Genomic DNA, 18,129 nt, shown 5'->3' on the forward strand with positions numbered 1-18,129 from the left:
ACTTGATGAATTTTGAAGCTTCTATCCGTAAAAAAGGGGCAAAAATGACAGTTTGTATGAAGTATATAATATATATACCACCGATCTCTATGATTTTTTCAGACAACAATATATGCTATATACGTAAGCATTTTGTGAAATTTGAAGCTTCTAGCTGTTAAAACGGGGCAAAAATTGCGAAAAGTTTCTTATCTGAACAATCGGTTGTATGAGATATATACTATATATACAATCGATCTGTATGATTTTTTCAGACAACAATATATGCTATATACGTAAGCAATCAGTGAAATTTGAAGCTTATAGCTGTTAAAATGGGGTAGAAATTGCGAAAAGTTTCTTATATGAACAATCGGTTGTATGAGATATATACTATATATACAACCGATCTCTATGATTTTTTCAGACAACAATATATGCTATATACGTAAGCAATCGGTGAAATTTGAAGCTTATAGCTGTTAAAATGGGGTAGAAATTGCGAAAAGTTTCTTATCTGAACAATCGGTTGTATGAGATATATACTATATATACAACCGATCTCTATGATTTTTTCAGACAACAATATATGCTATATATGCGTAAGCATTCGTTGCAATTTGAAGCCTCTAGCTCTTAAAATAGGGCAGTAATTACGAAAAGTTCCTTATCTGAACAATCGGTTGTGGGCGATATATACTATATATACGACCGATCTCATAAATTTTTTCAGGCAACAATATGTGCAATATACGAAAGTATATGGTAAAGTTTGAAGCTTCAATCTGTTAAACTGGGTAAGATATTACAAAAATCCTCTTTTTCTGAAAAATCGGTTGTATGGAGGATATATCCTATAGTGGTCCGATCCGGTCGGTTCCGACAAATGTCTAATCGGACACCCAAATACACCCGCTCACCAAATTTTATCAAGATATCTCAAAAATTGGGGGACTAGTTTGCATACAAACAGACAGACGGACAGACGGACATGGCTAAATCAACTCAGCTCTTCACCCTGATTATTTCGGTATACTTAATGGTGGGTCTATCTATTTTCCTTTAAGAACTTACAATTTTCGGTTTCGTGACGAAATTAATATACCATTTCATTTTCATGAAAGGTATAATTAGGTAGGTACTTTGTGTGAAGATGCAAAGCTTCACGTTTTTGTGGTCTGCATGTAAAAACTACGACTACGAATCACGTATTTCAAAAATATATGAAGTAAACGTAGCTATTTGATGAAACTTGATGAATTTTGAAGCTTCTATCCGTAAAAAAGGGCCAAAAATGACAGTTTGTATGAAGTATATAATATATATACCACCGATCTCTATGATTTTTTCAGACAACAATATATGCTATATACGTAAGCATTTTGTGAAATTTAAAGCTTCTAGCTGTTAAAACGGGGCAAAAATTGCGCAAAGTTTCTTATCTGAACAATCGGTTGTATGAGATATATACTATGTATACACCCGATCTCAATGATTTTTTCAGACATCAATATATGCTATACACGTAAGCACTTGGTGAAATTTGAAGCTTCTAGCTGTTAAAATGGGGCCGAAATCGCAAAAAAAATATATGTGAGATTTCTTTGTCTAGGGTTCCAATTAAAACTCGGTTAATTACTAGAACGTGTATATTAGCGTTTATTACATTTATATATACTTTTATATACGTGTTGTCAGTACCGCACTTCAAACTTGATTGTCATTCGTCTCTTTTAACTAACTTGTGTTAGGCTCTCTTCGTCTAGTTCGGGTTGCCAGTCTAACTATTGCAGGGATGCAATTAGTGCAGTGTATAATTAAAAGGTATGTCCGCTTCTAGTTGTCCTACGTCCGTCTGTCAATCCCACATTCGGCCATCCTGATGCTTCATTCGACTCGGATGAAGGATTCCATGGCTTCATGTACTCTGCCACTGTGTGTGTTATTCTCGGACCTTCGACGTCACCAACTTTATGCACAATATAGCGACCGTGATCTTGTTTCTCTTTTATTTTGTATGGTCCGAAAAATTTTTGTTTCAGTCGAAGTCCAGCTCCATATTGTGTGCGCTTAATTGCGACCAACTCTCCGACTTCATACTCTGTTGCTTTCCTGCGGTTCTTGTTGAAGTTTCTCATATTTTCCTTTTGTATGCGAGATATGTTTTCACGCGCTTCCTCCCGCACTGTGTTCCTCTCTGCCTCCAGCTCTTCTATAACTGAATCTTCTAACAACCTTCGAATGTCATGGTTTGCGTTAACGCGCATATCGACACCAGTTAAGAGTTTGAACGGAGAATGCTGGGTGCTTCGCGTCGGCGTGGAATTTATTAGTTGTTGAACTCTGTCTACGTGCTTATACCACAACTTGGGATTTTCGATGCAAAGCTTCGTCAACATTGGCATAACTATTTTATGGACCCTCTCCACTTGTCCGTTACCGCGTGGCACACCAGTGGTTATAACTAGATGCTGAATGTGCTGACTTCTACAGTAGTCTTCGAAAGCATTTGATGTAAAACCAGTCCCTCTATCCGTTATAATCCTGGATGGGTTTCCAAATATCGCCGATTGTTTCTCTAAACGATCTAACACTTCGTCGCTACCTGTGCTTTTGGTGGGGTAAAGCCAAACAAATTTAGAAAACGCGTCGATGATCACTAAAATATAGTTGTATCGCTTTTTTGTTTCTTCCATAGGACCGACGTGGTCTAGATGAAATGTCACAAGCGGTTTGTCCTCTTTATTGATGGGGTTTAGCATTCCTTCCTTTTTCCCGGCTTTGGCCTCCGCGACTAGGCATTCTACACAGCTTTTCACGACGTGTGTAACCTTGGGTGCTATATCGTAGATAAAGAAATCTCTCTCAACCAAATCTTGTGTCTTCTTGGATGCGTAATGTCCTTGTCTGTGAGCTATCTCGATGATTTCTCGTTCCATAGGTGCTGGTACTACCATAAGTTCTTTAGCGAGATCTTTATGGATAATACCATGCTTTATATAAAAATCGTGATAATTTTCATGTTCCAAAACTTTCCGTATCGCTGCCAGCTTGTCATCCTTAAGCTGTTCTTCCTGTATTCTGTGTCGTAAACTATCACTCATCATTAGACAATGCATACGGCTTAACGCATCCACATGCCTCATCTGTTTTCCTGAACGGTGCTCTATCTCATATTGGTAATCCTGAAGGTACATAGCCCAACGCGAAATTCGTAAGGGTACTTCTTGTCTTTTCATTGTAAGCGCAAACGCGTTACAATCCGTAATGATCTTAAATTTGATTCCCATTAAGTATACCCTCCACTTTTTGAGCGCTGCTACGATGGCTAAAACTTCCAATTCATATGAGTGGTATTTCTGTTCCGCGGTTGTAGTCTTCCTGCTCATGTATTCGGTGGGATGCAGACATCTATCCTGCGAGTCTCTTTGCAGCAAGACTGCGCCATATCCCTGCATAGAAGCATCCGTGTGTATTTCCGTTTGCAATGCTGGATCGAATAGTCGGAGTACTGGTGGATTCACTAACGCAGTCTTTAATTGTTGGACTGAGGCTATTTGCTCGTTTTCCATTCGAAACTCTGCATGATTTCCCAAAAGATCAGTCAGTGGCTTAGCCACCAACGAATAGTTCGGAATGAAACGCCTAAAATACGATGTGAGTCCCAAAAAGCGTTGCAACGTTTTAATGTCAGTCGGAAGAGGGAAATTCTGTACTGCCTGAGTCTTTTCCTGCGACGGTGTTATAGTTGATGCCTCAACAACGTAGCCCAAGAAAGTAACTCGCCTCTTCAATATTTGGCATTTTTCCCATATTATTTGTAACCCGTACAACTCTGCTGTCTCCAACACGCTTTTCAGACTAGTCAACCCATCCTCCACACTCTTTGAGGGAATAATTATGTCGTCCATGTATACAATAATTGCTTTATTGCGGATAAGCTCTCCTAACACCGCATGAATATATCTCGTGAAAACTGCTGGGGAGTTACAAATACCGAATGGAGCATATAGAAACTCATATTGCCCATTGTGTGTGACAAAAGCCGTATACTTCCGTGACGCAATGTCTAATGGTACATGGAAAAATCCGTTACGAAGATCTAATGTTGTGTAGAAAGTTGCCGATTGAAGTCTTTGCAGCACGTCGTCAATCAACGGCATGGGGAAGTTGTCGCGTATAATTTTTCCATTTAATTTACGATAATCGCAGCACAATCGTTTTGTACCATCTTTCTTTGAAACGAGAACTATCGGTGACGCATACTCGGATGTGCTGGCCTGGATAATATTGTCGGCTAACCACTCCTCAATTTGTTTTTCGACAACGGCTTGATCTGCATAGGACAGTCGGCGCGGTCTTTGGTAAATGGGCACTTCATCCGACAAAATAATCTTCATCTCAATTGGCGATGGTTTTTCCTTCACACATCTGTAGTTTGTAATCAGACCTAGTACACTTGCTTTTGTATCGGGTTGTAAATGATCAAGCTCACACTGTGGCTCTACGCTCACGCTAACCCCAATTTGCAACATTGCCTCAACCTCTTTCTCCAATTCGCCTATATTCGCTTCCTTACTCACAACTAATTTCTTGCTAACTGGTGTTTTCTCTCTATTCTCGAGTTCCTGAGTTGCAATTCTTTTCTTTAAAAATCTTACACCTTCGTCATTTATGGCTATATCGACTTGACTCAAAATGTTTTTACCCAAGATAGCGTCGTACAAAATATCGCTCTCTTTAGTGACATGAAACTCGATGTCGACTTCGACTTCATCTAAACTCATACGCGCGGTGAAACATCCGATAGTTTTAATCATTTTGTTACCGATGCCATACAAGGTTTTAATTTTTGGTTGTAGATCAACATATCCAATGTTCACTAGAGTGTCGTATCTTATCGCGCAAATGTCACTACCCGTGTCTAAAAGAGCTGAAAATGTGTGCCCGTTGATTTCTAAATCTCTAAATAGGCATGTATCTCGCGCAACTGGCTTAATATTTGCTTGTTCTTTGTCGTCGGTAACTACATGAACCTTCTTGTTTTCGCTGTTTTCTTCAGTACGCGATGTCTGCTGCTTACAATCATTGGCTTTATGACCAACTTGACTACACTTAAAGCACCGAACAGCCGAACGAGTGCAATGCCTAGCCAGATGCCCTACTTTTCCACACTTAAAACACGCTTTGCTGCCGTGGGTTTCACTTTTGTCTGTATTTTTCCTTTGAGGTGGTTGTGGAACCGCTCTACTACCTAAACTTTGGAATTGTCCATGACATTTTTCATATACGCGCAAGTTCTCTTTTAAATCAGCTATAGTGAGAGCTTGGTAAAGAATTTGTTTATTGGATCTCGTATCGGGTATACCCTCAATAAAATATTCAATGATACTGGCATCATCCATATCTAGCATGCTTGCAATTTCCATCAGCGAGTACAAATATTCTAGAAAGCTTTCATTTGCCCTCTTACGTCTGTTCTTTAATCGGCGATGGATTTCATTTGCACTAAGCTTAACTTCAAACTCTTCTTTAAGGATGGACTTTAACGAGTTCCAATCCTTAATTTCTCTCTGACTCCTAACAAATATTTTAGCCGCACCTTTAAGGAGTTGTTTTCCATAAATAAATTTTTGCAGGTCATTCCAATTAACAACAGCTGCATTACTCTCAAACTCTTGCAACCACTGATTAATGTCAGGTTGCCCACACCCTGAAAACGAAGACAGAGTATCCTCAATGTCTCGAAGACTAAAATAGCTATGAGTCGCATTGTTCAACCTATTCTGAAAACTTCCATCCGAATCTGAACTATCATCACCTTCTTCTCTGGAAAGGCAGAAGTGTTCTAAAAGCGTATCTTGGAGTTCACGTTTACGTCCCCTAGTTGATAGTCCTAACGATGTTAGTTTTTCCCTAAGACCGTTCAAGTTCAATGCTAAAATTTCGTTTACGTCCATGTCGACGTCTTTACAATAAATATGGTTTACAACTCAAGAGGTATATTATGTATTAAATTGTATCAATACTTAGAATCACAAAAAAAGATTTTCTTTCTTGTCAATATATTGGTTGTACTCAGAATTTCCTGTAAACAGGTTTTGTGAACTATTTCCGCGTAAATCGCAGTGTAAATTTACGTACAAAGTGGAAAACCAGTAAATGTTTCCTTTATTTTCTTAAGTCAAAGGTTTACAAGAAAATCTGAGTGTTTATTAATTTAAAATTCAACTCTTGATTGAATTTGTTTTGAATCGATTTCAAAAGTAACTTTGAGAAGTAAATTTTTTTTTCGCTTTACTTTTAGACAAACTTAAACAGAAATGTTTTTTTTTTTCACTCAACTAAAAACTATTCGACAGCTCTAGTTTGATACAGTGCACTCAAATTGCTTGAATGTTTGTTTTATTTCAGCCCAAATTTACAAAATGTAATTAGTATATTTAAACGCGGTCAAAATTTATTTTGCTCAAATAGTGGCTTTTCCTGAACTGAAGCTCAATGTACTTATTTTGCAATTAAGATTTAATTTCTAAACTGTCGAAATTATGTATGATTATTTTAATCAATCGAATTATTTTACTCAAGACAGAATGTGTCTAAAACGTCATCAGACATACAAACTCCAATTTAACTTTGCTCACCAGAAATATCGAACAGTGCACATACATGTATTACACAAAACGTACATATATTTATAACAACTTATCTGCAAATAACTCGAACAACTGCATTTAGTTTGATCTCGCCTGTAACGTCGCTGTAGCCAACTACTGTTTCGAACGCCTTCGTTCTGTTTCACTCAACCACGCATTAACTGACCTCAGCTCTGCTTTACTTCCGCTCTTCCACTGCAATCGTAACCCTTCGTTACCTGGAACACAATGTGCCAGCTCAACTGTTCTCACTATCGAACCTCTGTCGACGCCACAATTTCCAATACACACTGCAGTAAAACTTAGATCAAACCTTCCTCGCTATCAACTCGCAGACAATTCTGCCAAACGCAATTGAATTTCAAACTTATTCAAATTGCAACTTATACCAATTGTTTGATCTTTCTCTGCTGCTGCTGACAGAATTTTAATGTTCGCTGCTTACTCTTGCTGTTTCGCGCAACTGAGGCTTGGCTGCGCTCTGCTACTGCTCTAACGAGATCTCCACTGAATGACGCCGTTATTTGCCACGGTATAACCGTTTCTTCGTTCCGTTATTTTTCTGGCTCTTATTTCGGGTGGTTTAATTTGCATTTACTTACACACCACGATTTTCCCAAGTTTTCTGTGTAAAAGTTGATGCTTTTTACACAATCGAAGATGCGGTACTTTTCTCCTTCTGCTATGTGCGTTGCGATTTACCTCTGCCCTTGTTACAGTGCGCCCATATAATATGTGCATACATACACGTTCGCGTTTCTAATTTATGCAGCAATTTAACGATTGCACCGATTTTATTTTAGAAAAACTTTTTTAACTTGTATAACGACTGTAAAAAATTCCGGGCGAGCCCCCAATTGTGGGATTTCTTTGTCTAGGGTTCCAATTAAAACTCGGTTAATTACTAGAACGTGTATATTAGCGTTTATTACATTTATATATACTTTTATATACGTGTTGTCAGTACCGCACTTCAAACTTGATTGTCATTCGTCTCTTTTAACTAACTTGTGTTAGACTCTCTTCGTCTAGTTCGGGTTGCCAGTCTAACTATTGCAGGGATGCAATTAGTGCAGTGTATAATTAAAAGGTATGTCCGCTTCTAGTTGTCCTACGTCCGTCTGTCAATCCCACATATATATATACTATATATATACTATATATACCATCATATATATATTATATATATCACCGACCTCTATGTTTTTTTGACACAACAATATACACTATATACGTAAGCAATCGGTGAAAGTTGAAGCTTATAGCTGTTAAAATGGGGTAGAAATTGCGAAAAGTTTCTTATCTGAACAATCGGTTGTATGAGATATATACTATATATACAACGAATCTCTATGATATTTTCAGACAACAATATATGCCATATAGGTAAGCGTTCGGTGAAATTTGAAGCTTCTAGCTGTTAAAATGGGGCCAAAATTGCTAAAATATATATATATATTATATGTATATACTATATATACCACCGATCTTGATGATTTTTTCAGACAACAATATATGCTATATACGTAAGCATTCGTTGAAATTTGAAGCCTCTAGCTCTTAAAATAGGGCAGTAATTACGAAAAGTTTCTTATCTGAACAATCGGTTGTGGGGGATATATACTATATATACGACCGATCTCATAAATTTTTTCAGGCAACAATATGTGCAATATACGAAAGTATATGGTGAAGTTTGAAGCTTCAATCTGTTAAATTGAGTAAGATATTACAAAAATCCTATTTTTCTGAAAAATCGGTTGTATGGAGGATATATGCTATAGTGGTCCGATCCGGCCGGTTCCGAAAAATGTCCAATCGGACACCCAAATACACCTGCTTACCAAATTTTATCAAGATATCTCAAAAATTGAGGACTAGTTTGCATACAGACAGTTTGCAGACGGACAGACGGACAGACAGACAGACGGACATGGCTAAATCAACTCAGCTCTTCATTCTGATTATTTCGGTATACTTAATGGTGGGTCTATCTATTTTCCTTTAAGGACTTACAATTTTGGGTTTCGTGACGCAATTAATATACCATTTCATTTTCATGAAAGTTATAAAAAAAGGGGAGTGACAACGTCTCCTATGGCTGGTCAAAAAAGCTTTGCATCGACTTTGAGAACGCTTAAGATATAGTGATGAAGTTTTTTATCCATCTTTTCTATTCAAAAAAGAATTGCCCATACAAGAATCACAAAACTGGTTGATTACCCCGCCCACTTTCAATATACAAATGAAAATTATACTTATAGGACACATACAAATTTGCGATCTGTATGTCTGCCGATTTTTTCCCGTATATCTGGCTATGAACAAACGTGTATTGTTCATAAAAACTCATAAACACAGCAATTTCATATATATTAATTAGTGCACTGAGGGCGATCAACTTGACTCCGCCAGTTCACCCTTCCCCCTGGCATCCGCCACTGCATTTAAAACCCAATATCCGGGAACATGGCTGGATGTTGGATAAAATATTGTGACGAATGCTAGCAACACTAATGAGTACTATCATCTCTAAGCCGATACTAAGCAGTGACTCGTATGCACATCAACAAATCAATCATTATGTCTACCCATATGTCCATACGAGCAGCGGAGAAGAGACGCACAAACAGATGCATATATCTTATCTGAGATGCTCACAAAAGAAGGCAATAATTTGTGCAAGTATCACTCACATATACACGCGCATATGAGAAGCTATAAACGTAGTTATAGCTGGTAATTTTATAGCTGATAACTAACTAGTAAATTCTAGAATAGAAAAGCCTAGAAATATGCAATGAGGAAACCAGACAGTATAAAAGGCAGCAACAGTAGAGGCACGACAATCAGTTTGATTTAAGACGCTATCTGGCGAGCAATAGAAGTGTTATTATTTAGAAGGTAGTCTAATAAAGGCCATTTTGCGTTATTGAATAGTGGATTTATTTATTCAATAGTTTAGTGATTCGAACGTTAGCAGAGGGTTGCAAATAAGAGTTGCACTAAATTCGTTACAATATATAGGGACAATATTTCTGTTAGCTATTTGCAATATGTTACAAAATAGAGAATCGCCTCCGTCATTTGTATCGCTCCTTCACCACGCATTGTTGTGCTCATTTGCGTCCGCTCGTATAACCAACAGTCCTTTGCGCCCTACCTCTTCTACGAGACTCTTGCTCTTCCCGGGGGCACCTCCGCTGTATGAGTCATATAGCAGGATCAAAGCATAATTGCCTGATTTAAGAGTGCAGCTGATCCCTTCCAATAACTTCCGCTCGAACCGTTCCTTCAGATACGCGTAATAAACATCAGGTCCGCACGCTGAGCTTACAAAATTTTTTTTCCGATCAAACCCATGGCTTCTGTATCAGGGCCACGTCAACCTGGCCCTCCTCAAGGGTGAAGAGGAATTCGCTCGACGATCTTTACTGTTTTGGAGGTTTGTGTGTAAGATTTGCAGCACTATTGATTGGTCACTTGTAGGTGAAAAATTTATATGGAGGATTTATATCTGATTATACTATACATAAAATTCTCTATATCGATATTGGTGCCTAAATCACTTTTTTTTTAGGATATATTACCCATAAAGGCTATGCTCCATTTTTGGTGCAATTTCACCCTTAAGGTCAATTCGACATTAAAATCTTTTCACTACAGATGCCAGTTTTTTTACAGATGCTTTTTTTTATACCCACTCTCTCAGAAAAGGTCGGTGAAGTAGAGAATTTTACCTTGTGTGTGTATTCTGTAGTATTATTGTAAATTCATTATTCACCTTGAATAATATACATACCAGAAAAAAATATAAAATACAGGTTACAAAAAGTGCTAGTTCTCCGCAAGTCTTAATTGCCAAGGCATTGATAAAAACACCAAACAGCATCGGGAAAGTGTTTGAAATTCTTATCGTCGTAGTTCTTAGTGGCCACCTGCAAAATTATGAAAATAAAATTTAGCTAAAAATTATTAAACTTTTTACGTATACTTACCAACTAATTACTATGGACATTCCGTATGCATTAACAATCAGCAAAGACCAAAGAAATAAAACAGAAAATATTGATAGCACAATAGCAGTGCTGTGAATGATTACAATCAAATGAATTGACATTCCGTGATTTGGGGAAATAAAATCAGCTGGTCTTAACAATCTGCTCAATATTCGACAACCTTCAAAGAAAACAAAAACCGAAATTTATTCGACATGAAAGGAGTGTTTGAAACGTAACTTAAGATTTTTAGAAATGGTTATAAAATGGATGAGCAGAGCATTTCAAAATTGTACTTTTATTTCCTATCGTAAAAATGTGGTGTCAAAAAAATTGTACGAAGTTCAATGAAGTCTCTAATTTTTACTGATTTTTTATATTTATGTCTACATCTATCCTATCTTTTTACATGGGACTCAGGTGATTATTGCTTATGACCACAGATGTAAAGATGAAATTTAACGAGTTTCAGATGTATTGCACAATAATTTCTTTATTTAATTATTGTATTTTTATTATGATGGAAAAACTGGAAGGAATGAAACCTACCGGCTGATATTAAGCTATTTCGACCCTGCCAAAGATCTCTTCACATATCTTTGTATTTTTAAAATAGAATTTATAATCTCTCTGAGTAAGATTCGAACTCAGGTCGGCAAACTTTCTAGTTCCGCAGGCCTAACATTAGGCTATGACTGCGTATGTATGTATGTGGCTTAACTTCCCGTTTGTTGTTTTTTTTTGTCATTTTATTTGCTTCATGCAGTAGAGCTGAACCATTCTGGTTCTATGTGTTATTCTGTGCATACGACTTTTTGTGTTGTTGCTTTTGGCCTAATGGTAGGCCTTTAGGATTGAAAATTTGACGACTGGTATTTGAATCTCAATCGGGGAGAGTATAATTTCTAATTTAAGAACACAAATATATATATTTCCAGATACATTTTGTATATCAGTGGTAAATTACACTATATTTTCTATATGTCGCGTTTGTTTTGAAGACCTTTCTGTCTATGAATTTAAAATATATGTCAAGGTTTTATGAAGGGTTTCTTCAGTAAAAACTTGACCTTCTATAAAATTTGTAAAATGTTTGATAGCTTTATGTATACTCAAAAGCTCTTAGAAAAATACGCCACCGATTCCAAGGTATTATCTTTGACTGTTGCAAAACTGCCCCAATCGCATAACTTGTAGCATCTACAGATAAAGATAATGTCCATCAAAATGATTCAAATGTGTCTGAGCAAAAAGCATTTCTACATTTTCAAAGGGTTTACAGATTCCTCAGTCCAGCTAAGAGTTTTTCTCTTACTTTAGTTAGTTATTAGGATTTGAAGCAAAAGATTTTCGCAATTATTAGAATTTAGCGTAATAATTAACCATTTCAATAATTAATTTTATAGAATTTGGTCGTTCAAATTATGTTATAATTTCTACTCTATCATGTGAAGGCTTAATTCCATTTTCCTAAATTTCATAACTAAAAAAATGGATAATAGAATAACCAAAAATACATTTTACATGTTTAAAATTTAGACTATATTGCTCTAAACGTTTAAAAACAATCTTTATCGAAATGTTACGAAATGTTACTCCTCACTTCCCTTGCAGTTAATATGTTGTCAACATAGGCAAATACAAAATCGAGGCCAGAAAATGTTTCGTTTTTAAAACGTTGAAAAGTAAGAGCACTATTTCTTAAGCCAAATGGCATACGAAGAAATTCAAACAAATCAAAGGGTGTAATAGCAGTTCCATGCTTATTTTCAGGCGCTAAAAGTGTTTAATGATATGCACGAATTAAATCGGTCTTTGAAAATATTGTTTTGCGTTTCAAGTCTATACTAAAACCGTTCATATGCGGAAGTGGATAACGGTCTGGAACGTACAAACAATTAAGTCTTAATCTCCAAGGACGCCAGTAGTTGACTTCCTTTTTAGGATCTAAATGTAAAGGTGAAGCAATGGAAGAGCTCAAAGGTTTACGTCGCCAATTTTAACGAAATACTCAAATTCGTTTAAGCTACTTTGAGTTATATTGAACCTAAATAACGAGGCCTCGAGTTAAAACTCCTTTAGTTTCAATTCTATGAACCGTATTAACTATTTTAATACAATCCGGTTCAGCAATAACATCGGGTAATTGTTTGATTATCTCCGAATATTTGCAAACTTCTAACGTTAGCTTTAATTGGATAATTTCACAGAAACCAAAAAATCCCATTGTTTTCAGTTTTGTTTCTGAATATATAGTTAATTTATTTTTGATATCTACGAAAAATTCCAAATTTTTCTAAAAAACCTGCGCCAATAATAGGAGCTTTTTAATCTGCTAAAATTAAGAGAATGTGAAAATCGTGTCTAAGGCCTAAATCAATTTTGAGTGATTTCGATCCAAACGTTTGAATTATGGCTCCATTAGTTACCAAAAAATTTAAATCAGAACTCCTCTTAAGCTCTTTTAATTTCGTAACGGAAGTGACTGATACCACAGCCCCCGTATCATCTAAAAAAATTTAATTTGTTCTGTTTAAAGCAAACGGCGGCTAGCTGGTTTGATCTCCTTTCTATCATTCAGTTTAAATGATTCCGTTTTGGATTAAAAATTTACAAGGTTTAATACATTTAACTATATTAATCCCGAATTTCGAATGATACCAGCGGATATTAGCTGTGTTTTGTTTTTACGTGTACGACCACCGTGGTGTGATGGTAGCGTGCTCCGCCTATCACTCCGTGTGCCCTGGGTTCAACTCCCGGGCAAAGCAACATCAAAATTTTAGAAATAAGATTTTTCAATTAGAAGAAAATTTTTCTAAGCGGGGTCGCCCCTCGGCAGTGTCTGGCAAGCGCTCCGATTGTATTTCTGCCATGAAAAGCTCTCAGTGAAAACTCATCTGCCTTGCAGATGCCGTTCGGAGTCGGCATAAAACATGTAGGTCCCGTCCGGCCAATTTGTAGGGAAAAATCAAGAGGAGCACGACGCAAATTGGAAGAGTAGCTCGGCCTTAGATCTCTACTGAGGTTATCGCGCCTTACATTTATTAATTTTTTTTTTTTTTTACATATATACATATGTAGAGCAGTAGAGAGAAAATCCAGGCCCGGGACTAAACAATTTACGGTCCCCTATACAAAATCCACTAATATATATGATTAATTTGAATTAATGACGTCTCATTCATGAATCACTGTTGATGTATTACATAAAAACAATTTTTGCCACAATTTTGCCACAACTAAATGATTTTTGGACTAAGAGCTGGAAATAAAATTAACACAGAATATTTACTATTTATACTGTTTTATTGCAACGTAGAAATAAAATTCTTTTTTTAACAGCCACATATTATTTCAAATAATCTTTTCTAGTTATTTGGTAACATTTTAATACTGTTACGAATATTAGCAAAACTAAGGGGTGCTGCTATCTCTAAGCCGATGCTAAGCAGTGACGTGAATTCTTATGTCTACACATATGTACGTACACGCAGCGGAGATGAGATGCCCAAAACACACGCAGACATCTTATTGAGATGCTCCTAAATGTAAGCAATTATAATTGTGGAAGTGTCGCTCATACATACAAGCGCATGGGGTGTGAGAGAAGCTATACAAATTATACATCTGTAGTCGTAGCTGAGAAACCAACTAGTAAGTTCTGGAATGGAAAAGCCTAAAAGTATGCAACTAGGAAATCAAAGAGTATAAAAATGCGAGAACAGTAGAGGAGAATGAGTTTCATTTGAGCTATCAATCAGTTTGGTTATTAAGCCAGCTAGTTGTAAAGTATAAGTGTTATTGTGAAGTACTTTAATAAAATCCATTTTTCCATTATTCAATATTGGAGTTATTTATTCAACAGTTTAGTGATTCGAACTTAGCAGAAGGCCAAATAAGAGGATTTGCAAGTAAATTCGTTACAATTGGTGTCAGAAGAGGAATTGTTAAATAAATTCCGAAGACTTCGAATACAACTTGGACATGGCAATGTTAAGTGAATTGAAGATCCCGCAACTGAAGAAGGAGTTGGAGAGCCGTGGATTGAACACAACCGGCATTAAACTCAAACTTCAGGCACGACTACGAGAGGCAATGGAATTAGAAGGAATTGACGTGGAAGAGTATGTCTTTCATCTTGATGACGATGAGACAACAAAATTGGAGGAGAAAAATGAAACACCGCAGACAATGGCGAACACAGACTTGAAAATGATATTGGCTGCAATATCGGCACAAATTTCCGAAATGTCATCACAAATATCCACCAACATGTCATCACAACTGGAAGAACAAAAGACAAATATAACATCCCAACTGGAATCACGTATAGCATCCCAACTGGAGTCACAGGAGACACGTATTACATCCAATATGGAAACTCAACTGGCAGAATAGAAGACATATATGGTATCCCAAGTGGAATCACAGGAGACACGAAATGACGTCACAAATAACATCCAGGATTGAAACACAGGAGGCACGTATATCCGAAATGTCGTCACAAATAGCATCCAGGATTGAAGCACAGGAGGCACGTACATCCGAAATGTCGGGACAAATTTCAGCACAGCTATCATCGCAGATCTCTGTACAACTAGAAGCCCGTATGGACGAAAAAATAATGCAGTTTGAGAACAAAATCGAGGCTGAGGTAGATGCTTTAAAAGGTCGTATACAGGAGCTGCAACCAAATCGCCCAGTTATTTCAGCAAATAATACGAAGGTAAAAACACCATCCTTTGACGGTTCTGTTCCTTTCCAGGTCTTTAAGCTACATTTTGAGAAGACCGCAGCAGTGAACAACTGGAATGTGGAAGATAAAGTTGCCGCACTCTTCGTAGCATTGAAAGGACCAGCTGCCGAAATCTTGCAGACAATTCCAGAGTACGAACGGAACAGTTATGATGCATTGATGGCTGCTGTAGAACGGCGATACGGAAGCGAACACAGGAAACAGATATTTCAAAGAGAATTGCAAAACCGTTACCAAAAAGCTAATGAGACTTTGCAAGAGTTTGCTTCGGATGTTGAAAGGTTGGCTCATTTGGCAAATGCGGACGCACCCGTGGAATACACTGAAAGGGTAAAATTCCAGAGCTTCATAAATGACATACGAGATGTGGAAACGAAGCGGGCTACATATGCGAATCCAAAACCAACATTCGCAGAAACGGTGTCACAAGCTCTGATTTAGGAAACAGCGTCGCTTCTGTGTAAGCCAGTTTTCAAAACACGCCGTAGGAAGTAGAAAGGCCAGAGTGGGTATACGCAATATTGAAGGCGCTGAAAGGATCGCAAAAGCGGAGCGAAAAAGTTTTCAAATGCTTCAAATGTGGGAAGTCCGATCACATTGCACGTCATTGCGATCTTGGTCCTAATAGTTCCAACAATGTGGGTGGCCGTAAACGCAAGGAGAGATGAGCAAGAGCGAGTAAGAGGTAGAGATCGAGAGCTAGATCCAGATATTGAATGCCCTGTGATATCTGTGTTGCAAATTGGTAGAAAATAGAGCAGTCTTACCGTCAGAGGGAATGTGGATGGTAAAGAACGTTTACTGACTGTAGATACGGGCGCATCTCATTCCTTGATCCGATCTGACTTGGTCAACAGGAGAATAAAACCGTTACCTGAATCAAAGTTGCGTACGGTCACTGGCGAGTATAACCAAGTTCAGGGAGAAGTGATATGTGAAATCTTGATTGGAAAGGTCACGGTACTACACAAATTCGTTGTGGCGAAGATCGTTGAAGAAGTCATATTGGGAGTGGACTTCTTGGTTAACCATGATATCAAGATCGATATGCAGAGAAGGGTGATGCGTTATGAGAACCAGGATATACCACTTAACTTCAAGTTGGAGAAAGGGTTCAGTAGTAATCGAGTACTGGTGGAGAAGACTCGACAAAACCACGGAAGTCAAAAGCAAAGGTTAATAGGTAGAATGGGCCAAACAAAGCAAAATCAAAAGTACCTGCGAGAGAAACATTGGCATTGACAAAACCTAAAAGACGCAGGAAAACGAAGCTACGAATTTCCGAGAAAGAATGCTAGGGTAGTTTCAAGCCGGAGCGCACTACTGTTGTGAAACGTGGGAACGATGCTGATTATGCGAAGCCAATCCGTCAAGCGCAAGCTCTACGAAGTAGTTCATTGGCCAAGCAACAGAGTGCGAGGGAACGATCCAGGATAATGAGTAGTAAGATGAAACACAGGTACGACAAGGAAAATAATTTGGAAGGTTTCCGGGAAGGAGATTTGGTACTGCTATACAACCCTTACCGGCGGAAAGGTGTTGCATCCAAATATCGGTGCAGTTGGGAAGGCCCGTACAGAGTTGTGAATACGATCAGTGATGTCATCTACCGCATACAAGCAATTGGGAAATCACGAAATGGAAGAGTGGTACATTTGGCGATGCTAGCAGCGTTTAGATCGAGAGATTTGTCTGATCGGGACGATCAGACTTAGGTGAAGGGCAGTGTTACGAATATTAGCAAAACTAAGGGGTGCTGCTATCTCTAAGCCATTGCTAAGCAGTGACGTGAATTCACATCAATAATTCAATCATTATGTCTACACATATGTACGTACACGCAGCGGAGATGAGATACCCAAACACACGCAGACATCTTATTGAGATGCTCCTAAATGTAGGCAATTATAATTGTGGAAGTGTCGCTCACACATACAAGCGCATGGGGTGTGAGAGAAGCTATACAAATTATACATCTGTAGTCGTAGCTGAGAAACCAACTAGTAAGTTCTGGAATGGAAAAGCCTAGAAGTATGCAACTAGGAAATCAAAGAGTATAAAAATGCGAGAACAGTAGAGGCGAGAATGAGTTTCATTTGAGCTATCAATCAGTTTGGTTATTATGCCAGCTAGTTGCAAAGTATAAGTGTTATTGTGAAGTACTTTAATAAAGGCCATTTTTCCATTATTCAATATTGGAGTTATTTATTCAACAGTTTAGTGATTCGAACTTAGCAGAAGGGCAAATAAGAGGATTTGCAAGTAAATTCGTTACAATACATTTCTGATAAATATGATGATTATAAATTTTAATTATTCAATATAGAAGGTTCGGATATCAAAGAGTGGCTATTCATGCTTTTTTCGCTCAAACATTTTTTTTTTAAATAATAACAAAATTTAACTGTCTTGCCAAAAGGGATTCAACACAAAGCGTGGCAAGGAATGAAACTCGCTCTTGATATGAACACGATCTATGAAAGTTTTTGATTCTTGCAAGGACGCTGAAAGAAAGTTCTGCACTAGCTACAGTTACAGGTATAGTGAAAAAGATACGTAAAGCAACACAAATGTTGGGGAAAATTGTATACAGATTTTGAACATAGATGGCATTTAGAAATTCCAATGGTGGCAGACCTTTATCAAAATTTGCCTCGTAAATGTATTTCAAGTGAATTCTAAGCTTTGAGAAACGTCCGACTTGTATTTTTTGACAAATTTTCCTACACTCGCCCGA

General features: G+C 37.5%; 1 protein-coding gene across 10 annotated transcripts in view; it reads right to left on the reverse strand.

Annotated features, from left to right (window-relative positions):
• PGAP1 (GPI inositol-deacylase) overlaps positions 1–18,129 on the reverse strand; it is a 1,928,961-nt gene that overhangs the window by 398,573 nt on the left and 1,512,259 nt on the right. For all 10 annotated transcript variants that reach the window (XM_067782303.1, XM_067782299.1, XM_067782305.1 and 7 more), the window contains 2 exons: positions 10,634–10,814; positions 10,438–10,573 (listed from right to left, as the gene is read on the reverse strand). In XM_067782303.1, the coding sequence (XP_067638404.1) occupies positions 10,438–10,573; positions 10,634–10,814 (317 nt within the window). The remainder of the gene's footprint in view (positions 1–10,437; positions 10,574–10,633; positions 10,815–18,129) is intronic.

The sequence above is a fragment of the Eurosta solidaginis genome, chromosome 4 (genome assembly GCF_040869045.1).
Source record: "Eurosta solidaginis isolate ZX-2024a chromosome 4, ASM4086904v1, whole genome shotgun sequence".
Lineage (NCBI taxonomy): Eukaryota > Metazoa > Arthropoda > Insecta > Diptera > Tephritidae > Eurosta > Eurosta solidaginis.